The sequence below is a fragment of the Sander lucioperca genome, chromosome 19, assembly GCF_008315115.2.
Source record: "Sander lucioperca isolate FBNREF2018 chromosome 19, SLUC_FBN_1.2, whole genome shotgun sequence".
Taxonomy (NCBI): Eukaryota; Metazoa; Chordata; class Actinopteri; order Perciformes; family Percidae; genus Sander; species Sander lucioperca.
In genome coordinates, this window is record NC_050191.1 from 18,956,572 (window position 1) to 18,981,202 (window position 24,631).

Consider the following 24,631-nt stretch of genomic DNA (forward strand, 5'->3'; position numbering starts at 1 on the left):
ACTCACATGCACGCCATTACTCTCCCGTAACTGTGTTCAAAGCAGGTGTATGCTAACAGGTTATATTGTACTCTGAGTATTGATCGCTCTGCAATAGAATGTAGCATCAGTGATTTACGCTGTGTGGGAAAAAAAAAAACTGCAGTGAGGTTAAATGCGACACCATCTCTCCCATGACAGACCTCGTCCAGGCGACTGGCCGGCAGGCCGCCTCAGTTTGGACAAACTACCCAATAATGACTATCTATCTGCCACTTTTGTTTACAAAGGAACTGTCATTGTAAATGGAAAAGTATATTATTTGTATTTAAAATCATTTCAAATAAAAACTTTTAAATGAGATGGTGTCATTATTTTCCCAATAGACTGTAGGTAGCTAATTACAGACAGGCATGTTAGATCCCAGAGAGGATGCCTGTCATGGGATTTTCTTTTTTCTGTAATTTAATGAATTTCAAACCTGTTAAAAACCACAATATCAACTAAGGTGGGTCCTGCATTATTCTAATTATAATCTTGTGCCCCTGTCAAACTCTAGTCTTAGCATATTAATTATTCTACTTTATAGTGCTCACGTGGCAGACCAGTTTCCTCTTCATGTGAACAGGTGTGGGAATCCCCTGATAGTATGTTTTGCAAATTTGGGCTCAGTTCCTCAAGATAACATGACTTGGCCAATATGATTGAAAGACATGTTGCCATCCAAGAGAGGCTAAATATGTACTTTGGCTAATGAAGTGAAACCACAAAGCATATCTTAATAGCCTATAGCTATACCATAACTATTATTATGAGAAACAATAAAAAGCAATGTAGCCTATCATAAAATATGTGTTCAACTCAAACACTTTATCTCTATCAAGGAGTTTTTTGGGGTTATCAAAAGGGGGCTGAACATCTTTAGATTGAGTGCTGCTATTTCATTTACCGTGCTGTCTCTCCCTCTGCAGGTAAATGAGATGCAGCTTTAAAGCCAGATAAGAAAATTATCCTCACCAACAGCCACGCTAACGAGTCAGTAACACGTTTCCCACCCAACTTGCGCCCTTGAGCACGTTAACTCCTACCAAAAACCTCCGGACAGCGTTGGGAAGGTTAAACTGCGGCTTTGCTTCCCGCCCCGCAGACTCTAGACCAGCCAGCGGTAGGCTACTCGCTCGCTTCCCTGCCGCATATGCAGGGGTGGAACCCGGACAAACCCAAGCCGAGAGTTCCCCTTGTGTGCCTGCCGCTTCTCCTGCTCCATGCACCGGCTCAGCGTCTGTCAGCCTGCTGTAGAGAAATGGATTCCCTCCGTCGAACCGACCCCATCGAGATAGGTAACAATATGAGACTATATCACAAACACGAACTTAAAGGCATCCTTTATCCTAACAGTTTGTAAAATGAAATTACATAGAACACGTCAATTGTTAAATTATTAAACGCAGACTGCAACAAGGTTAAACTCACTTTAATCCCTGTAGAAGTCTCTAGAGAATAGAGATGCTACGCTGCCTGCTTGGTGCTTGCATGTCATGATATCATACTACTACTTTAGACTTGTATTCTATAAGAGGACTTATTTAATATACTATCCAATTTTCATTAAAAAGATCATATAATAGCCTACTTAAGTTCTCTTTGATTTCACATGCATTGTTTAAATCTGATATAAAAAAAACATTTGACATGGTAATTATTTAGGCCAAATTCATAACAGAAAAGTTGATTGCAGTGTGCTGCATGAACTTGATAAATCCTCATTTGCCTAAATGCACATGCACATTTTTAAGATGGCCACAATGCCAACCTGCAGTGGTAGTAATGTGTGTGTAATAATGCAAATAGTGTAGAATAATTTAACCAATATCCCTCTTTACTCATCTCAGCAGGAACATTTTGGTCTGTGTTTTTGGGGGGTTGAAGCCGGGTCAGTGAATTTGAAATATGCACACTGAAATTAAAAGTTTGAGAAATGATTGCACTTTGCAGAATGACTGCATCTCCACACAAAGAAATAGTCTATGCAGACAACATGCACACCTTTGCAGACTCTTCAATAAACACAGTGGGTATGTGATTTTTTTGTCATCCATTTTTTTCACATTTCCCGGGATACAAAATGATGGGTGGCAAGAGTTTAGCAGATCTAAAACCAAGGCCATGAGATCAAAGTTATGTCATGAACGAAGTTTGTAGCCCATCATTTCACCAAGTCCACCCTGAGCTGTGTTTTTGTTTCAGATGGCGCTGCACATCACAGCACATCACAACTGAATGTATTGATTTAATTACTTATTTCTTATAAAATACTTACTCTTTTGAAAAGACAGGCATTGCAGAGTAGCCAGTTGCTGCAGTTATGGCTTAACAACAAGGACAGTTTGTTTTGAGCCTCTTTGCAAGGCACTGCTTTTTAATAAAGAAAAGGTGGTCAGCATTGAATTGCAGAGGGAAATGGTTTCAGGGTGGCACATTATTTACAGTGGCTGTATAAGAACTATTGAAGAGGTTTTCACACCTAACCCACACTGTACAGACGGAGGTCAGTGTTCACAATGAGAAAGCCGATAGATATAATATAAATATAAACTACTGCGTGACTGAAAGCAGAATGCTGGATGATTTTCTGCCAGGTGTTTTGCCCAAAATTTCACTTTTGACCCCCAAATATATCAACATTTTGTCTACAGTATGCCAAGTCTAACTGCAGTGACTGAAATGTTTACTCAATTAATCAAATTACTGTAATCAATCAAAAACAAACGTGTCAGCAATAATTGTAATTAATAATAGTTTAAGTTGTGTTTTTAAACACAAATCCATAAATTCACTGCCTGCATTTTCTGTTTTGATCTGATGATGATCAACCTAAGCCCTGATTTATCAAGACAATAATTGGCAGAATTATCGATAATGAAAATAATTATAAAATAATTATTTATTACAGTACAGTACACTGTGATCATACCAGGACTTAATTGGCAAAAAGGTCCCATACAAGTATTGTTGATATCAGATTTGAAATTGTGCACTGTTAACCTATATATAATTAAGTAAATCAATCAATCTATTAAATATATTATTTACAAATGTGATATAATAGTAATTGTTTTTTTCCTCTGCTTTGCACAAAATTTACAGTTGTCACTACTGACTGAGAACTATTTATGTAAGTATTATTATGTAGGTCATTGTAGTAAAGCCATAAAACTGAGTTTCTCTTTCACTCAGGCATTTTCTCCATCACTGCTTAGCTCTTCCACAGCTTTTGGGGATGAACAGCAGGTGTGTGTGTGTGTGTGTGTGTGTGTGTGTGTGTGTGTGTTTGTGTGTGTGTGTGTGTTCATATTTGATTTCAGCTACACTTCTGGCGGGGCTCCAAGCCACAAGTGTTTTGCTAGAATGGCAAGACAAAGTAGTTTCCTGCTCTCATGGGACTCAGAGCCTTTAGATAGAAACAGAAGCATTCCTGTGTGTGTGTGTGTGTGTGTGTGTGTGTGTGTATGTGTGTGTGTGTGTGTGTGTGTGTGTGTGTGTGTGTGTGTGTGTGTGTGTGTGTGTGCTGGGTTGCACTCTGTTTCATCAAATCTAACTTTTTTTATTCTGGTTGTTTCATGGTGCTACAGATAGACTGTGTGTGTGTGTGTGTGTGTGTGTGTGTGTGAGAAGAACCATCTTCTTTCATGTTTTTCAGGATGACTGTTTGATGTTTCTGATTTCTTTTTTGGTGATATGGAATACCAACCTGACCGAAGCTGACAGTTCATCCCTTAAAAAAATGTTTTATCTGCTCTTTTAATGTCCCAGTTTTCCACTGCATGTTCTTTTCTCATATCTCTCTCCTCTGTATATATAGGACACGTCTAAGTTATTTACTACTTTCACTGTTTTTAACTGAATATCTTGTAGTGGGCCTGTGCTTTGTGAGTATTTTTTTGCCATGCGAGGTCCACCACTGAAGACTGAAATATCTCAACAACTGTAGGATATTTTGTACAACCATTCATGGTCCCCAGGTGATGGATACTGACTTTGATGATCCCCTGGCTGTTCCTCTAGCGCCGCCATGAGGTTGACATTTTTGTTTTTTAGTGAAATATCTCAAACTGTTGTGGGTTGGGTGGATTGCCATAGAAATTGGTACAGACATTCATGGTCACCAGAGGATGAATCCAATAAACAAGTGATACCATAATGACATTACTATCAGCTTCAGCTGTACTTTGTTTACAGCTAATTAGCTAATGTTGGCACACTAAACTATGATTGGTCGATGTGTTAAATATTATACCTGCTAAATGTCAAAATGTTTGCATTGTTAGCATGCTGATTCATTTAGTTTAAAGCACCGCTGTGCCTAAGTAGAGGGTGACAGAGTATATATCACATAATATTTGATTACAGTTTAGATAAATTACTTTTATTATATTTAATGCACTCCTTCCATTGCTGTCAAATTATATTAGCTGATAATCCACAAATCTATTGAAGGAAGCAGAAGAAGCCTGTTCTGTATATACTTTTTGTGATGGGACAGAATGCTAATGCAGAATGTCTAATGGTGCAACCCAAAATCTAACCTCCAAGTAGGTAAAATATGATATACCATTGTACACATTATTTGCTCTAAACCTGATAGTGGTAAAAAAAAAAAAGCCCTGGGTAGGACTAACAACCACCAAACAGAAAAAAAGATCTGCATGCAAAATAGGGTAATGGGTGATAATGTGAACATTTCCATCAGCTTTTAAACCTTCACAGTTTCCCTCTTTACCTGCCTTTGTTCCATCCAATACAGAGGAGACTGAAAGCTCAGTTAGTTAAACGTTAATCAGTAAATCCAGCACCCTGCAGGCCAAATTGCATTTACTTTACAGCACAATAGATGCATTGTCCCCAATACTTTTATCATTAGCAAAGTCATATTCTTTAGTTCTTTGACCTCTGAAAACACACTGGTGTAATTACACAACCACCTCCCCCAATTTATTTTTTTGTGGATTGAAAACTCTAAAATCAATTTGTTGAGGACACGATTAATGTTCATTTTTTTTTTATATTGGAGCACTTCATCATGAGCAAAGGGTGATAAGTAGAATTCATATTGATTAAAAAATGAACTGTGAATACATTCACATTTGACAGCAGTTTTATATACCTGTGTACAACATTTGACGTATATTGTTGTTTTCTTCAGTGTGATGTATCTCGCTTTCCCATGGCGGGCTGCGAGGGCATGAGACTGCGAGGCGGCCGGGATTTCAACCCTGACTCCTACCTGGAACTGGCCCCTTCTCCTCCCCACCCTGTTGCTTGGTTACCTGGTGTCCTCAGCAAGGGTGTACGCCTTCGTCTGCGTTTGGATCGCCGTGACAACCGGGGGCGGGGCTGCTGGCAGCTGGTGGACTTGGAGGCGGAGTCAGAGCCAGTTGGGCGGAGGCTGAGGAGCCGGGCCCCCGACACCTGCACTCAAAGTAAGAGTTGATTCTTAAAAAATGATTCTCGGCACTTAACTTTGAAGGGGTGATTTGGCCAGACAGCCAGTATCTGCTGGAATGTAATTGGTAGTCTGTTGGTGTTTCAGTTTAACATCAGTGGTGGAAGAAATCCTCGGATCCTTTACTTAAGTAAAAGTAGCAATAACACAATGTAAAAATACTACATTAAAAATGTGTCTTAGCTAAAAGTATTTAAGAATTATTAGTAAAATATACTTGTCATGGTGGCCGAATGTCACTCTATTATTATTATATATATTATTATTATTATTATTATTATTATTATTATTATTATTATTATTATATATATTACTGGATCTTTATTAATGACTCATAAAAGTGTGTTTTATTTAAAACAATGCATCATATTTGAAAGGTCTTCTTATATTTTGTATATGAAGCTCAAATCTGTAAAATAACTGCATCTGTCAGAAAAAATGTAGGGGAGTTGAAAATACAGAAATACTTTGCAGTACTTGAAGTAAAAAGTAGTGCAAACGTGTGCAGTCTATTTATGTGTGTGTGTGTGTGTGTGTGTGTGTGTGTGTGTGTGTGTGTGTGTGTGATGTGAAAAGAGGACATTTAGGTATTCCTGGATGTTATGTATCAAATTCTCTCACTTCCCCCTGATCCATAGTTGATGAAAAGAGCAATACTCTCCACCTTCCCTTTCTTTTGGAGTGTGTTGTGTTATGAAGGAGCTCAGTGGAGATAAGGAGGGGCAATGTGTATGTATGTGTGTGTGTGTGTGTGTGTGTGTGTGTGTGTGTGTGTGTGTGTGAGCGTGCCTTATCTAATACACACATTGTTGTTTATGCGTTTATTTATTCCCACCTTATCACATGACTCTGGCGCAGAATCCGATTTCACTGTCTGTTACCATGGCGACGGCCTGCCTGAGCTGTAAATAAATTCAGGGGGTTGGTTACATTGATTAGACACACACACACACACACACACACACACACACACACACACACACACACACACACACACACACACACTAATCTTTTCTAGGCAAGCAGGCGAGGGGTATATAGTTTCTATTTAAAGTGCAATCATTTTATGCATGCAATTTGGTGTGTGTGTGTGTGTGTGTGTGTGTGTGTGTGTGTTTGCGACACTGTGTTTAGACTGTTTATATGTGTGTAGGTGTGCAGTTTAGTGAGGCATACTTCATTGCAGTTTTTCTTCTGCATAAGTGAAAACAGATACAAATCTCCATCCCCTGAAGCCGGTGATTAAGTTATGCTAATCATTGCTGATCATTGCTGCATTACTGTGTCCATAACAGTGGGCTCCAACGGCTTTCAAATGCCTTCCTCTAACATTCAGCTTCCAAAAAAGAGACAATATCCCTTAGTCGGAAAATTAAATTGGGCGTAGGGGTTCACTGATCTCTTAATTGCTTAATTAGCCATAAACAAATGAGGCTGCGGCTGCAATTGTATTGTGTTAAGGTGCAGTGGTGCAAATCTTTCCCCTCGCCTGCAAAAATGGTGTTACTGCCTAATATTGTCAGACAGTGTTAATGGGCTTCCCCCCTCATATCCAATTCTTTTTAAGTAAAAGGTGATTATCTGTTCTCTCTCAGTCTGTCTCTGTCTGTAATGTGATGAACTGTAATGGGACAGGACTGATTGAGGAGGGACATCAGGATTAATCTCACTGTGTAATTACTTTTATGATTTATGGGTCTCTTCCTTCACGCGCACACACACACAAACACACACACACACACACACACACACACACACACATAGGCCTCCTACCATCATGGTTAGTGTGTGCCAGCACTCAGTATCTCAGCCTTATTGTCCTGACCTTGCTGTTTATTTTCCCTTTTTTTATTATCATGTACATTATGGGCCTCAAGTAATGAAATACTGCCGTTTGTCTGGCCTGTCACATTCAGTATTAAAACAGCTTATGAGCAACCGCTTTGCAGCCGACTCCTGACAAATCTCTTTACACGCTGGCAGCGCTTCTGTGTGCGAGCGAGGGCACGCCGGCGTTTGATCCTCCCTGTGAAAGGTTAACCTGATTTTGATTGAGCGTTAAGACCCACCAGTGTAGCTTCTTTGACCGCGAATGGGAATCGGCATAGCAACCTGAGCAAATAACTAATCGATATGTGGTGGTGAAGGGGAAACCTGAGTTGTACTTTTGTAGACAATAAGAGCAAATAAGCCCTTTCTTTTAATACCTGCACCTCAGCGGGTAAAATGCGCTCAACCTTGCCTTTGGCTGGTCTTTTTTATGTATGTTTTTTATTACAGATAAAAACAAAAGCAGCATACACCAGCTGACACAAAGGCAGAAGTCTATAAATGAAATGAAGGCTGTGAGCTTTGACAGTAATCATTTTTTATCAGAAAGAAAAGCAGCCGAAGGTGTACAGAGCAATTGATCTCTTCACCTGTAAGCCAGACTGTACCAGAAAAGTTCAAGCATTTAGGAGTGATTAAAAGATTTCACATATTAGGATTTTGGTAAAATGTTTGGACATGAGAACATGCTTCCTGCGCAGAAATTGGAATTGTTCAGAAATAATTTGAGGACAGATTACAGTTTGTAACTCGAGCGCTTAGAGCACAAAACACTGCACAGCGTGAATCCCTTGTCACCCGCTATAAGCTTTTTTTGAAGACCGAAAAGAAAAACCCTGAGCTGCGGCAGCTGTAATTACATTACAGTCCAACCCCCCGCCCCCCCTCACACACACACACACACACACACACACACACACACACACAGACATCGTTTTGAGCTCAGCACGTCTGCCGACTGCCGCGGGATGTTAGAGGCGTGTTGCCATGACGACTGAAAGGGGACACAGAGGAAGGGGGTTAGGGTAGAAGCAAAGTAGAGGTGGGGGTTGTTTCGGAGGAGGACGGTGGTTGAAGATTGAGGAAGAGAGAGAGAGAGACCCACACAGAGTTGCCGGCGTCCTGACATTGTGTTGCAGCAGAGAATAGTAGAGGCAGGCTGTGGGAGATCCTTCAGGGGATTATTCAGAAACCTGCTGCTGCAGAGGAGCATCTCACAGACAGCGATTACCAGACGGCTGTGTGCATGGTAAGCAATACTCACAATGATTATATTGTGCTAATTTTGAAGCTTTTTTTGTGTGATTTGCTCTGAGAGGCATCATGCAAATGCACGTGCTCTGTCTGTCTCTGTTCCTGTTTTTCCTCAATGACAAATTCTTTGTCATCACAAGAAGATGATTTTATTCTCTAACATCTCTCTGCATTGAAATCCAGCCAGTTCTGCACAATATTATTTAGCCATTAGAAATAAAAGACTAATAGGCATATGCCGGCTAATTACTAGAACATCAGCCTCGACTTATAGCTTCAGTTTAAAAGGACATCGCCGGTAAGGGATTGTGTTGCATGAATGAAATGATGGTGAAAGGGATGTATTGTGAAAGTCATGGCCATGTGAATTAATGATACCAAGACAAACACTTGAAACCACTGCTATGTGTGTGTGTGTGTGTGTGTGTGTGTGTGTGTGTGTGTGTGTGTGTGTGTGTGTGTGTGTGTGTGTGTGTGTGTGTGTGTGTGTGTGTGTGTGTGTGTGTGTGTGTGTGTGTGTGTGGCTTTGTCTGTGCAGTAATGATATTTATTGCAATCTTTGCAGTTGGAGAGGGGGAGGGGTGTGATGGAGTACACGGCTCTATGTGGCTTTGTTTCTGCTATTTCCTATAGTGTGTGTGTGTGTGTGTGTGTGTGTGTGTTTGTTTGTGTGTGTGGACGGGGTAGACTCACATGTACATCTAAGTTTCCGTTCCAGTTTGGAGCTGAGGCAGTGGTGCATGCAGTTTAAAGCTGACACTTCCTGTTACTTTGAAATTGCATTTAATAATCTCTCTATCTCTCTCAGGTCTGATGAGTACTTTGTCCACCGGCTCAGAGATGCAGACTCCTGCTCTCTGCCCCCAGTTCATAGCGGGGCCCCAGGGTAAGGTACCTGGCAGGAAGAGGGGACGGCCTCCTATCCGTAAGCTGGAGTTCCAGAGTCACTATGTTGAGCCTCTGTCGCCTCTCAAGGTCCCGAAGAAGAGAGGCAGAAAACCCGGCTTTAAGGTCAGTCAGGCAGTCATGATTATATTTATTTATAATTCTTTGCGTCAATGCCATATTTTAAAGCTACCCTCTTTCACATTCAATTTCTCATTAAACAGTAGTGTGTGTTTCCTAGTGGCTGAACAAATGTGTTGAAATGCATTTCCTTCCTCATGAAATGCTTTGTTTACATCCACATTTACATAGCTAGCAGTCCTCTTCTTCTGTGCCTTTAGCTGGTGCTTTGCTAGGTTTGTTGTCACGATACCTCCACCAATTGTCAGTGAAAACTGGCAGTACAAATATAGCGTGGTTGGGCCGGCCTCTAGCTCACCCAGTAAGAGGGTTCATCTCATGTTGGCTGAGTCTTGCAGCAGCCCGGGTTCAAATCCGACTTGCGGCCCTTTGCTACGTGTCATCCCCCATCTCTCTCCCCCTTTCACATCTATCCACTGTCACTACAATAAAGGGAAAAGCCCCAGAAAATAATCTTAAAAAGAAATATAGTGTGAATGTCACATAAATGTTGTCATTAGTAATGGTTTTCATATTGGCACTGGTATTGTTATTGGTAGTTTTAGCTGGATTTCTTTAGATTAGGGAGAGGAGAGAGGGTATGGTATGCAACACATGTCCTAAGCCAGAAATTAATTGGGTACATTTGGACGTTGAAATGCGTCCTAACCAATAGTCCACTGGACGTGCCAGTATGTTATTATAATTCTTGGAATTGGTACTGGTATTGGTATCAATATAATGGTAATGGAATTGATATTATTATTGGTATGGTGCTGATTTTTTTAGTGGTAGTACTGTTAGTAATGTTCTAGGTTTGTTTTCGTCTAGTGCCACCTATGGGTCAAAATGTACACCTTTTTAACACTTAAGTGGATGAATATTTCTAAAACTGATGACCACATTCTCCTTAGCATCAGCTATACACAGCACACTGTGGCGCCACCCATTGGCCAAACTTTTTTTGCCCGAGTAGCAGGAAGGATCTAAGAATTTTCACAGATCCAACTATTGTTTTCTGATGTGTTTCGAGAATCATTCATCATTAAATAATGTGCATATGTGTACGTGTGTGTGTTTGTGTGTGTGTGTGTGTGTGTGTGTGTGTGTGTGTGTGCCTGTAGCTGAAGCCCAGGATGGTGATGTCCCCACTAGCTAACTCTCCTCCCAGCAGCACACCGGAGCCTGAGATGGGCTCCATCCCACAGGATGCTGCTATTGTCCCCCACTCTGCCACACCTCAAGTGCTAACAGGTAACACCACCACACACAGACACACATTTTAACCTTCATAAGCTTTTCTATCCAGCAGTGGTGTAGTCTACGTGATACGCACTAAGAAAGCTCCAGGATTTCCATATACCCACTTAAAAATGCCCAATGATACGCAACAACATACTTTCCATTATATTTTTGATATATTTTGAATTGGTATCTGTGTTTTTCTTCTTCACATAGGCTAAATAAAGGTATTTTCACCGTGAATTGGTGCTTAAAAGTGTATCAGAATACAGGAAATGAAGTCATTGATGCTCAAAACTTCCCTGGGGGAGGACACACAGACCCCCCACTATGATATGCCCTCCCTCCCCCAAAGGCAGATTCTGGCCAATATATATATATATATATATACAGTACAGTATACCCACTACAATACATTAGACACCTACACCACTGCTATCCAGTAACATGCTCATAAACGATAATGTGTCTGTACTAAATAAAATCCTAATCAGGACATTTAATGGTAAGAAGCAAGCAGGTTGATTCAAGTTCTGAGGTCTGATGATTTTTTTAGGCCTTGAGACCTGGATTCATTCAGTATGAAGATGGGGTTCTTAATATTTTAACACTTATTATACACTCACAGCTTAATTTGGTGGTGTGTTTGTGATATGAAATGTGCCCTCCCTTCCTCTCTTTTATTTTTGTATCTTATCTTTTTCATCTGTCTGCTACCCTGCTCTGACTGTGACTTAAATTCAGTGCTAAAATGCACACCTGCCAGTGTGGTGTCTTTCTTCTTTGTTCTCTAAAATACACAGATGACTTGTTCTCTGTGATGAGATATGCTTTTGGATGTAAAACATTACACTCTTGTGCATGTCTGCTTGTTGAATCAAAGACAGCACTAGTGTGTATGGTTTTACTATGTTTACGTAATGTACATACAAATGAGAAATACATGTCTTCAAACACAACCCAAACATGTCATTTCTTATTCCCTTTCAATCTTCTCGCCGAGCTTTCCTTTCCTGCTTTGGCTCTGAAGAAAATCAGAAATTTTTAATTCTTTCACAAAAGAAAATACACAGCCATTCTTTCTGACTCGCTTTCATTTTTTTCTCTCCTTTTTTCCCTCTCGGTCTGTCCTGCTCTGAATAAGCAAATATTTAAAGACTGCCTTTAGTGTATTTGAGGTGGGAATGGGAATCTCATGTGTCAAGGACCAGCAGTTTGCTCTTTGTTCTTGCAAATCGTAAAAGGTGTTTGATGTCAGACTGTAGACATTCAAAAGCAAAGCACGCACACACACACACACACACACACACAAAAATTGTCTATGTATTTCATGGTGTTTTTTGGGATACTGTCTAAGCAATGTACGCTCCCTTTCAAATACTGAACATTTTGTCACTTCGTATAATTATTTTAAATAATAATATGATTTTATTATCTTTTATAATATTTACAGGGTTCATTTTAAGAATATTTCAGATGTTTGGATGTAAAGATTTAAATTCTAAAATTTTAAGCATTTACTATAGGCTATAAAGGCAGTTCTGCACTGTGTGTGTGTCTGGTGTGTGTCAATATATAAGCCTCCCAACTCACATGCGCAGATCCTATCACATAATAGATTTTTCAGAATACAATAAAGTACGTTTGACCTCTGTGTGAGCACAAAGGAGAGGCAATTCAGAATGATCTCAGTGGAGAATTTCCATTTTATAAATCCCTCATCAAGTGAATTCATAACTCTAGCCATCCCTAGCATAACCAGCAGGCATCTACATTATTGACGATCTGAAAAACGGTTGGCACAAAGGGAGCAGATTCAGAGAAATTACTGACTACCTTTCAGCCGTTTCACATCCATACAGTTACAGGCTGAAGGAGCTTCAACACATCTTAGCTGTGTATTCATTGAACTCAGTAGTTAAAAGACATGAAAAATGTATCTGCCGTTTAATGTAGTGCATAGTCTGCAGATGTTATATTGGTCTGAGCGCAAAGTAAAACCCTTTCATGTTGATATATTTAACACAATGAATGAAGACGTATGCTTGCTGACAGACAAATATCGCCGCACTTTCCCAGATGGGCTAAGCATTAAAGGTCCAGTGTGTAACGTTTGTAGTTGTTCATTATCAAAATCTGTATTGCCCGTTCACAAACTTGTCCTTTTTCATGAATATTTAACACCACCATCAATTACAAGTATTCCTTTTGGCTTGAAATTTTACACTTGCATTTGCATGAACTGGGGTAGACACTCCATATTCATGCACCATCTTGAAATACGTTAGCCGGTAAGGGACATACTGCTCCGCCTTTCGCGTTTTCGCTGTCGCATGATAAACTCATAGGTGCTACTAATGCTGTTAATGGGTATCGTCGCTTCCCGGCCCCGGCAAGTTTGAAGAAGGAAACATGGAGGACCACACGTATTCAAAATCCAAATTTCAGGAACAGGAGTCTTCTTCTTCACCCAGAAAAAGAAAAAGGATATTGAAAAGAACAAGAGACTGGCATCCTCAGAAAAAAGCGTGAAGCCTACCGTAGCTGTAATACGTACTTTGAACTGCGTGGAGCGAGAGAGTTGATTGCGATATATGATCTCAACGCTAGATGGGGGAAATTCCTACACATTGGACCTTTAATGATGCTACTTCCTGTCGTTCCTCTTCCAGCAGAGACGTCGATGCCTGAAGACTTCTTATGTGACCCACCAGTGGACTCCAAGCGCTACGCTGTAGATCCTAGTGACTCTGCCTTCAGTGTCATGACATCACAGTACCCACCGAAGCACTCTTACAGTTACCGTGGCAGCAGTTGCTCTACCCCAATGGGCTTGTGCAGACAAGCATCGAGCCCAGGAAGCTTCCAGGAAGTAAACAGGAATGGTGAGACTGTGTTTTGCAATTTTGCTTTAGAAGTATATTTTGCTTTCGTTTACATCTTTTAAACACCTATGATTTTTTTATGACACTTTTATGACATTATATTTCATGTCTTTATTACATACTATACTACGACTTTTTATGACTTTTTATTACATACTATACTATGACTTTTGTATATGATGTTTTTACAGCATACTATAATTATGAAATTTCTAAGGCATACTATGGCATTTTTTGTGACAATGCTGTGGAACTTATGTCTTGTCAGGTGACATATAGGACTGTCAGTATTTTGTTTATTTGTTTTTTTTTGGCTTAATTGGATCCCCATTATGTTGAGCATTTGAGCATCTTCCCTCCACCTGTTCCCCTGTGTTACCTAGCATACAGTCCAATGCCAGACTCTGGAGAGTGCAAGCGTCCTGCTGGTAAGGACCCATCCAGCTGGGGTGTTGAGGAGGTTGTTTGGTTTATCAAAGACGCAGACCCCCAAGCCCTGGGTCCCCACGCTGATACATTCAGGAAGCATGTGAGTCCAGACCACTTGGCCCATGGCCATCGACTTATGCTGAAATACTAAATGTATTGGAATAGAGCTTTATATCCTAGCATGCTGCGGGGTGTTAGGCAGGGAACCTCTTGCAAGAGGTAGGATATACTTGTATACTGTTGTATACAACTGTAGCTTTATTCACCCATCACCCAGTTCTCTCTGGTCCTGAATATAAATCAGCAGATGTGTAAACTAATATTTAATGTTACTTAGCTTTTCTTCTCATAGCTACAAGGCTCCGAAACAGCCTGAGCGCTAGTCACACTGTCTCTGATTTGTTTCAGGAGATAGACGGAGATGCTCTGCTCTTGCTGAAAAGTGAGATGATGATGAAGTATCTGGGACTAAAGCTGGGACCTGCGCTCAAACTCTGTTACCACATCGACAGGCTTAAACAAAATCGATTGTGATTTGCTGCGGAGGAGGAGCCAAACCCCTGATCACACTGCTGATTCTCTCAGCTGTTCTCAACCATCAGCAATACATCATGAACACTTTTGGATCCTGATTTTGTTGACAAATTGGACATGTTGACTGTACATATTAAGACTATTTGCAGCTGAAGCAATTATTTCATTTCCATCATTGTTTACCAGGTATCTGAATGGCTTGAGATTGTTAATAGTTCGGCTCCACAAAGATGGCAGCTACTGTATATTGAAAAGTGACCTGTCCACTCTTTAGTCTGCATCTGACTCTCAACAGCATGAATATGTGCAGATCTTAATCATGGACAGGGTGCCAACACCTCTGAAGACCTACAGACAGTGAACTTACCAAACTTGTATAGTGCTTTACCTCAATATCATATTTACATTTAAAAGAGTCTTTGGGTTAAGGCACAATGCTGCTGCAGTTTTAAAATAATAGTTTTGTTGTAAACTGATGATAACGTTGACCCAGGTATCACTTCTCCTAGACACAAACTGTAACTAATAACCAATCTCTCAAACTCTTATATTAAAACATAAAAAACTGCATATGAAACAAGTGATGTATCTCACACTCAAGAAAAGTGAAAGAAACATGAAGATTTTTACCACAAACCACAGCACAGCACAATAGTGAAGCGAGGTGCATATAATCATGCAGCGCTCATAGCGACAGGAAGGAAAGGAGACAAAGACACTGGTTTTTTTTTTTACCATGTTCTCATGAATTGTGGTAGACTGGAGAAAGCAACATGTAGCAAACTCATACAGTACAACTTGGTGCTCACTAAAACCGTTACTGCCACTACCATGCTTAACAATTGAATCACTCTCCTACACTTCCCTACTATGTCCAGATAGTGTGACCTCCAGATAACACAGATATGACATTCTTCTCATGCAATACCTCTTCAGTCATTTTGAATATAAATTCCTCTGTTTTGTTATGTCAAATGATAAAGCAGTATTTCATTTCCAAACTGTAAAAAAGTATTACTATTACGTAAACTGCCTTGAGCATTAATAATAACATTTTTGGCAGCCACCATATACAGTTTTGTCATATGAAACTTGTATACACATTAATGATCAGTCGCGTGCAGTATATGACAGACTTGTACAACTGGTGGTTTATTACAATGCTTTCTTTCTTACTATACAGTACTTGTTACTCACTTTAATCTTTTGTGTTCTATGTGTTTTGCTTAAATTTGCCACAGCATGTATGTCTATGTATGAATTATGTATTTCATGACTGTCTTGAGCCCGAGGGAGCGACAGTATGGGCTGCATCTACCTTTCATATTTTATTTTCCAATGTACAATGTACTTTTCCAACCTGATAACTTGATGTCAGTGAGTTGCAGGAAATGAGACAATTGTGTTGCACATGAGCTGTTTACCCAAATTAGAATTTTCCAAATGTTTTCCACAAATCAATTTTGACTCCCTAATGACCTTACTTTTCTTTTCTATACAATGTTTTTTAAACCATACTTTTTTTCCAGAGAAAATAAACCTTCTTGTTCAATAAAGTCTGACTTATTATTATTATCATTATTATTATTATTATTATTATTATTATTATTATTATTATTATTATTATTATTATTATTATTATTATTATTATCATTATTATTATTATTATTATTGGTAGTAGTATAATATATGTGTTTCACTGTCAAAATATATAAATCAATTAATGTTATTTATTTTGACCATATACTGTAAAAATAAGATTTTAACACTGGAAAAGAACTATTAAATTGAGAGGGCTTCCGGACCTTTATTTTGAAGAGTGCGAGATTAACGTCGCTGTTGTATCGCGTGAGTAGTAAGCGATTCACTTCCTGTATGAGAGTGTGTTGATTTTCATGCGACTTACACAAATGTGTGCATCTGTCAGCCAGAGGTGAACATGGCTGAAGTCTCGGAGAGGACGCTACAAGTCGCCGTCGTGGTTTCTTTTGCTGCCGGCTTTGTAGCGGGTTGGCAGGCTAACAGAATGAGGAGAAAGTTTCTGGACTGGAGGAAGAAACGGCTGCAAGATAAACTGTCAGAAACTCAGAAGAAGCTGGATTTGGCTTGAATGGTAACGTGGAATGTGTCTTGCTACATTGGGTGTCATACTTAACGTTAGGCCTGCGATTAGCTACTTGACTAGTCTGCCTCTAAATTGGCAGGGAAACTAACATAACATTAGATATTGGTCAGAAAATCGTCATCTGAACGTAGATTTCGACCAAGCTTAAAGTGACTATATGTAACTTTTAAATGTTTCTGAAACTGTATTTTTCATCTGATGATCACAAATGACCTGTAACAGTAAACGAGACTAACAGTGAAAAGAAAAAAAAAGTTTTTTTTTATATAGTTTTCTGGGCCCTGTTGAAAGGCATTTTCTATGGGCCCCTCCCCGCATCCACAGCTATTCATTCTAGCATATTTTTGGGCCCTCCTCACATGAGGGCCCTGGGTACTCAGTCCCTTTTAACTCCTCAGTCCGATGCCCCTGTTTTTTTATCAATACCTTTGTCCGATTTTCACAAAATGATTTGAAGCAGGTAGACGGCGCTACAGAGCACACAATCTGATGACTCACAGAATTCAGCATAGCACCTGAAAAGCCTGTGTTAGTGAGTATGCAGGTAAAAGGTAGCAGTAGGCTTAATGTTTCTTCTGCATACCGAGGGCCAATTATGTAAGACAACCTGTTGCCTAATGTAGTCTAACTATTGTCTTAGTCATGAAGGGTTAAAGCTACATTGTGTAAGAATTTCTACCATTCACATGCGGTGAAATTGTATATCTCTCTCCATTGTTTACACGCAGTTGTTCTAGCCACTCCAATATTAACTTTGGTCTTGTTGCTTTGCCTGTCGCGTTGTCGTTTTAATTCTCTTTTTCGCTTCCCTGGCGAGTAATCTCCCCCTTGCATTCGTCACGGTGCCAATATGTGTAAGACGGCGACATGCGGTGGTATGTCCCTCTTTGGCTAATGTATTTTAAAGTTGGAGGCGCTACATGGCGGCCGTCATTCAAGTGAGTCGCTCGTATGTATTCTGAATGTCAGATTCTACTCTTAGGAGAATACTTTGATTAGTTGGTGGAAGTAATTACACATGAATGAGTACATATTTGTGAAAGAACAAAGGGATTTTTTGCTAAGAATCAAGTCAAAAAAATTACACGATGTAGGTTTAAAAAGTTTGACTTGTCTTTGTGATCATAGTGCTTCAGCTCTCAACATATATGTACATCCATGCTCTCAACACTTGCATTGTGTTTTAATTCTACCAGTATTCACTCCTGTCATTATTTCCATGGTGAACAGTGTCTAATCATTATTATATTCTTTATTTGCCAGGTCTGGGGTTGTCTGGTCTTCTCTGTAAAGCTGCTGGACCCTGGATGTGCTACACGTCTGTCACTGTGGAGAAGAGACCTCAAAATGACCTACCTGTGTTCTGCACTACCAACATTTTCGTATCACACCTTTTTAAATCAAGACTGGACTTGACATAATAGTATGGTCTATGGAAATACAATCATTACCTACAAACAGCAGCTTCTTTTCTCCCCTCAGACACTTGTCTGGCATTGCCAGACATATCTCCACAGCCTGGTGTCAGCGCTCGAGTATTGTCTGGCTACACTGCTTATCTATTCTGGGATAGTGGGGGGAAAAAACGCTCTGGCTTGTTATTTTTTCTTCAAACCAATCAACTATCCTGGGCTGCACTAACTAAGCCCCTGATGCACCGACCGTGCCCTTGCAAAATAGATAGAAGAAGGGGGGGGCTTCATCCCAGCAATGTACAGGACACTAACAGGGAAGAAATTTGGGATCTGGTTTTAGTGGTTTTCCTTTCCAGCATGTCTCAGTTTCTATCTGTTTCATATCTGGTCAAATAAATTATTGTGTTTTTCATGTTTCTCTTCATGTAACTATATTGTTGTTTATTTGGAAAGCTGGTATTCCACATTGAGGTTACATATTTGGGGATAAGGGTTCTCATTTGTTGGCTTTTGTCACTGTTGCATTTTCCTAAAACATACTGCCACGTCATCATCGTAATTGACACACATTTGAGGTGACTCATCGGTGACATGGCCAAAAGAGCTTTTAATGTATAAAATTGTTTAAATAAAAGTAATTTCCAGAACTTGTAGTGGTGGTAGTTAAATTACTTAAATATCTTGACTTGACACTTGGCCTCAAACAAGTCAGCACCTTGCATTTTTTTCTCCCCCCAACCAAGGGCGTTGGACTGGGGAGAAAAAGGGGACTGAGTACCCAGGGCCCTCATGTGAGGAAGGCCCAAAAAGATGATAGAAGAAATAGCTGTGGATGTGGGGACGGGCACATAGAAAATGCCTTTCTACAGGGCCCAGAATTTTGTGCTACGCCCCTGTCCCCAACATTAGTGTATGAATAATAAATGCAGTCTATTTACACGCCCCATCTTGCAATTAGTCTTGGTTACATATAAGTGTGCCAATTAAATTTAGGTATTAATATTAAAAGCTCAATTTAATAACGTCAGACTTGAGTTTTGCTCTGAGTTGTGGCGCCACCTGCTGGATAAAAGTGAGAGTCACAACTTAGACAAGCTGTGTAGATGGCAAAAATTACACATGGCACAGGATTTGTATTATTTTTGTGATTTAAAAAAAAAAAAAAACGTTTATACACATTACCTGTTATGTCTGTAAATTGAGAATGTTCAAAGGTGAAAAGCTGCAGTACATTTTAAAATAAAAAACCCTGTACCCATGGTGCATCATCATCCTAATAAATTATATATATATTTGACAAAATAATGCTAACTCAAGTTCCACGTTTCAGTTTTTATTTGCCTTGCTTTTAGGAGCTTTCAACTTAATCTAACTCCATCTGCTGATGAAGGCTGTGAGATGCTGTTGCTGATAATTTTGTCAAATTACAGTTTACAATGTCAAAGATGAACATTCCCGCTCAATATTAGAAGTTTTATTTGAACCTAATATATACTTGTTCATTCATTAAATTCTTATTTATATTGTAGATGTTTATTCACATGTTTTTTAACAGCTTAATCTTTACATGTACACAGCTTGTCCATGGGTGGTGCTAGTGCACTTTAATACTTTATGCACACAAAACAAGTGTTTGCCTACAGCATTCTAGTCACTGGCTGTGAAATTAGACCTTGTGAGCAGATCTCTCTTTTTCATCATCACCAGTCTAGCAGGCCTGTTACCCCCTCTCAACAAGCGTTTGACAAGACCTTAAGAAGTCTATTTTCCTGTAGCACTACATCAGTGACTTGATGAGACAGAAGGTGGAGAGTGTACTGGAGAGGGATCGTGTGAAGTTAAGATGACAGACAAATAGAAAAACTCTACTGAGCTTCATCTCATTCAGGAATATAGAATTTGCACGCCTTAATAGATTTACAGAGAGGAGTACAAAACAGCAGTATGCTGTTGTAGCTGTCAGTGCTCAAAAACTACAAAAAACATATTTCTTTGGAGACGTTGATCCAGTACTTTGATAGTGTGGTAAAAAATGCATGGTAATGGTGGCCTTTAATTGCTTGTGAATCAAACTGAAATCTAATTTCAAGCCACTTTATACTAGTTTGGGTCATATTTCATTAAGTTAATGGGAAGGTATTACATTATGTTGTATCAAAATCTTTCATTACAAAACTGTTGTAGGACTGCTTATAATGTATTGCACACACTGATGCATATCTGATATCAACACTCTGTGTTAGAAGACTTTACAATTTGCCTCTCATTCACACACACAATCGGGAGCAACTAGGGATCCAGTGTCTTGCTCAAGGACGTGGCCAGGAGGAGCCGAGGATTAAACAGCCAACCTTGTTTTAAAGGACAAGCCACTCTACATCGTGAGTCTCAGCCGCATCATATATAACTAGATCAACTAGCCTACTCAACTGATTATAGCTATATTTTGTAATTTAGTCACATAATGCATGGATTATAGTACAAAAAAAACATTCTAAGGTATTTTTCAGTTTCATTGAATTTCTCTTTACATTCACTTGAATGGCATAGCCTAGTTTTTAAGGAGAAAAAAAGAGAGATGACAGACAGCTTAGCGGGAATTAAAAAGTGTGAGAGAGTGTGTTGACAAATGGAGGGGAAAATGAGTGTCATGGGAGGAGAAGTGTGTAGCTGTTTTTGTTTTGGATGGTATTCTAGAGAGGGCGTTATTGTCCCTCAATGTCTAATGCTGTGGCTAAATTGTGATGAATAGCTTGCTGGAGTGTGTGTGTGTGTGTGTGTGTGTGTTTGTATTTGTGTTTGTGGACTTGTCTATTCCCTGTTTATTTTGTAGCAAGCTGTGTGTGATCGTGTGCAACAGCAGTGCTGGTGCGTATAGCTGAGAATTATTTTCAAAGTAGACGAGAGGGATGGTGAGTTAGTAGAGGAGATAATGTGCAAGAGAGGCGAAAGAAGAGACAGTAACAGAGAAGGAGGAAAAACAGAAGGAGTGAGGGAGAGTTCACTGACTGTGATGATTGATTTGAGTTTCCTAATTGGCACGTAGACCTCAGAGCCTATGTCCTTCGCCTATATTGAGTGTGCTCACTAAGTGTCATGTTTAATAAGCTTCCTGATTGGCTTTCTGGTTGTGATTGTGCCCTCTGGCTAAAGGGTGTCTGCAAAACAGGGAGACGAGAGGAAGCAAGAAGAGCAAAGAGAACACAGAAGGATAAAAGTAAGACTAGATTTGCTTAGTATAGTTCATGGGGGGTGGGGGAGGTTACAAGCAGTCTACAGCCATGCGAGCGGCTCTGTGAGGAGTGCTGTGAGCTAATTGCTAACATCATCATCATGCCAACATGCTCACAATGACGATGCCAACACGGCAATGTTGAGCAAGTATAATGTTTACCATGTTCATCATTTTCTGTTAGGATGCTAACGTTTGCTAATTAGCACTACACACAAAGAACAGCTGGGGCTGATGGGAATGCCATTAGTTTTGCAGGTAACTGGTCATAAACAAAAGGACGAATAAAAAACATAAGACCAGATTACGAAGCTCGATATGAAGTTCAGTGTGGACAAAGATGTGGACCAAAGACAGACAGACAGACAGACAGACCGATATTGCAATCCATATAGCCATACCACTAGCATGGCTACATGTAAAAACACTGTGGACTTTTTGATGCACAAAAAACACAAGTAAAATGAAAAAGACTGCTCCGTTTATAAGAAGAAGAAACAGCAACACTAAGAAACAGCATATAGGCCTTTTCCACAGCAGACATTTTGACTATCAATATAGGAAAAGCACAGGTGTTACTACTAACATTAATGATGGACCCTGACACCAAAGCAGCTAAATGGAATTCAGCCATCACTAATTGTATCATATACACCTGTAATTGTTTCCTTCCAATTTTAAAATAAGATTATATGAATGCACAATACATCAAATGTTCAGCTAAAGACAGGATCTCTACCCCAGCTCAATAAATGTTTTGCGTGAAATATTCCTTTCTATTAGTCAGCACTAACCTACACAGGAAATAGTTGAGTGTGCATTTATGTGTAATATAGGGAAGAAAAACATACCATTTTCTAATGCTTTTCATACTCATATAAACATAAATCCTGAGTACACATAAACGTGGACACACACACACACACACACACACACACACACACACACACACACACACACACACACACACACACACACACACACACACACACACCTGAGTTGTACTGAGCTTCAATCCAATACACCTCACACGCCAGTGTTTAGAGTTCAGAGTGTTTACATGCTTACGGATGACTAGGACCATCTCTCAGATAAGTACTGAGACTGTAAATTGGGGTGATAAAATATTTCCATTTAAATGTTGGTGTGATTATGTCTCGCTTTATTTGATGGAGGCTTATTTTGTAACATCCTTTCCAGAAGGCTTTTAGGAGAGAGCAGCAGCACCTCCATCCTCCTTTACAGTAGAAACATTACAGTAAGTAGAGAGATTATCAGTCTTTTACAACCCCTGAAAGAAGTGTTCTAGCCATACTAGCTAAAAAATCTCTATTGTAATTATTCAAAGTATGGCAGGGTACAGTTTCAGTACAACTTTCTAATAAGGCATTCCTTTTTAGAGGCTTAATAAGCTGTAACTTGTGTTTTGTCACCTTTTTTTAATAGGTGATAATTCATTTAGTAAAACATTACATTAAATTCATTTGGCGTTTGATGTTTTTGTCCTATTTTTCCAACATAAATACATCGGGAGCAATTTGGAGATCTTGCTAAAGGACACTTGATATGCTTTATAGATCAGTAATATAATGCTTTATTGATCAATATTAACCAATAATACAAACATTTGGTTAGTGCAAAATTCTCCTCTAACATAGCACTTGTTTTGTCTTTTTAACCTCCCTGGCAACCCAAAAGTTATTCCAAATAGTAGTTTATTACTTATTTATCAAAACTTGTTACAAGCCCAAGTTGGTATAGGGGAGAAGGGAGTAACATAAAGCCAGAAGAGGAAAATCAGGAGTCAAGTGGTGCAGTTTAACCCTTTATTGCCAGACATAGAAGCGTGCAGATCCCATCAGGGAGCGCCCAGGCCAAAATAAACTGTCCCTAAGTAAAAATGAAATAGCCTAACAGCTTCCTGCTGCTGCCATAAACAAAGGTGATGAGAGTGAAGCTGAAAGACGCTCTGCAAATAAGGGGGGGGACTGCAAAGGTGGTTGTTAAAGGTGCTGTAGGTAGTATTACGAAGATCCAGGACTTAGCCAAAAAATTTGAACATCGACAACTTCTCAGTCCCTCCCCCCTTTCTGCTAAAGCCCAAAACGGTCTCCTAAGCCCCTCCCCCCACAACGGAGAATGAATGCGTGTGCATGAGCAGTGATTGACACGCAGTTAGACACCCCCTCTGGCCCTGATTGGTGCATCTGAACAGGGAGCTGTGGATTTTTGCAAATCGCACTACAGGCTGTAGGTGGTGCCAGAGGAGCCAGATTTTGTCATGTAGTTCTACTCGAACATATGGTCAGTTTCAGCATATATGACAGAAAGTTAGTTTTATAAGGCTTACCTACTGCACCTTTAATTCTCTAGGGACACCTTTCACAATTCATGTAGTCATTTGACTCATTGTTCACCTACAAATATTGATATGTGCAGCTTTAAGAGAGGTGTGCAGGTTTATGCAGCAGTTTTACTACTCTAATCAATAAATTATTTGGTTTAGCTGGTTTCCCGCCTACTCGATGATTCAACTTACTTGGCTCAAATGAGTAGATTGTTTTGCTTTCCTGCCAACCAACTGTTTTGAAAGTGCGTTCAGTGGTGTAATGGGTAGAGTGTGGTGCTGGTAGCACTGCAGGGTTACAGCTTCATTTCCCACTGGGAACTAAATGGATGCACTCAAGATGCTCTGGATAAAAGCACCAAATGAATGACAGATGTGGCATTAAGCTATACAGTATTGGTACAGGCTCGCATCCTCTCATCTTTCTGTTTTTAGTTCTGAGTACACTTGAACAGTCTGGACAGACTCAAGGGAGTGTTTGTTGTTTACGCTCTTCAGTCATGGGGTAAAAACACTTTGAGAGCCAGATTGCTTTTACTGTTCTTTAAAGACTTTAAAGCAGAACCACCATCACCACCTCTTAAAGTACCATACACACAGTTCACCAAACTACGGTTATAGAAAGTATTTCTTTGTTTACATAAAATGGGTGTTGTGTTCCTAAAAGTTCACTAGAAACACTGTATGATACATAGGCTAGGCCAGGGCTCTTCAACAGGGGGTCCAGGGCCTCTAGGGGGTCCTCAGAGTCAGTGCAGGGGGGCCTCCAAATTATTGTTAATTTTTGAAAGTTTTTTTTTCAAAAATGAAAAAGTCTTGACATGAATCCAACATATTATCAGCAAACATAA

The 24,631-nt window shown here is 39.7% G+C and overlaps 2 protein-coding genes across 3 annotated transcripts; both read left to right on the top strand.

Annotated features, from left to right (window-relative positions):
* Positions 1–946: 946 nt before the first annotated feature.
* On the top strand, positions 947–16,214 carry scml4 (Scm polycomb group protein like 4). Of its 2 annotated transcripts, XM_031321912.2 has the most exons (7): positions 947–1,319; positions 5,183–5,459; positions 9,375–9,577; positions 10,696–10,825; positions 13,486–13,698; positions 14,082–14,227; positions 14,536–16,214. In XM_031321912.2, the coding sequence occupies exons 2-7, from the start codon at positions 5,204–5,206 to the stop codon at positions 14,659–14,661; spliced, it is 1,074 nt and encodes a 357-aa protein (XP_031177772.1). In that variant the 5' UTR covers positions 947–1,319; positions 5,183–5,203; the 3' UTR covers positions 14,662–16,214. The 2 variants fall into 2 exon arrangements, with proteins under 2 accessions (XP_031177772.1, XP_031177773.1); XM_031321913.2 differs by lacking the exon at positions 947–1,319 and having other exon boundaries at positions 5,065–5,459; positions 13,489–13,698.
* A 284-nt stretch (positions 16,215–16,498) lies between these two features.
* LOC118493850 (mitoregulin-like) lies at positions 16,499–18,844 on the top strand. The gene is made up of 2 exons (XM_035995354.1): positions 16,499–16,774; positions 18,050–18,844. Exon 1 carries the CDS (start codon positions 16,601–16,603, stop codon positions 16,769–16,771), a length of 171 nt encoding a protein of 56 aa, XP_035851247.1. The 5' UTR covers positions 16,499–16,600; the 3' UTR covers positions 16,772–16,774; positions 18,050–18,844.
* Positions 18,845–24,631: the final 5,787 nt, after the last annotated feature.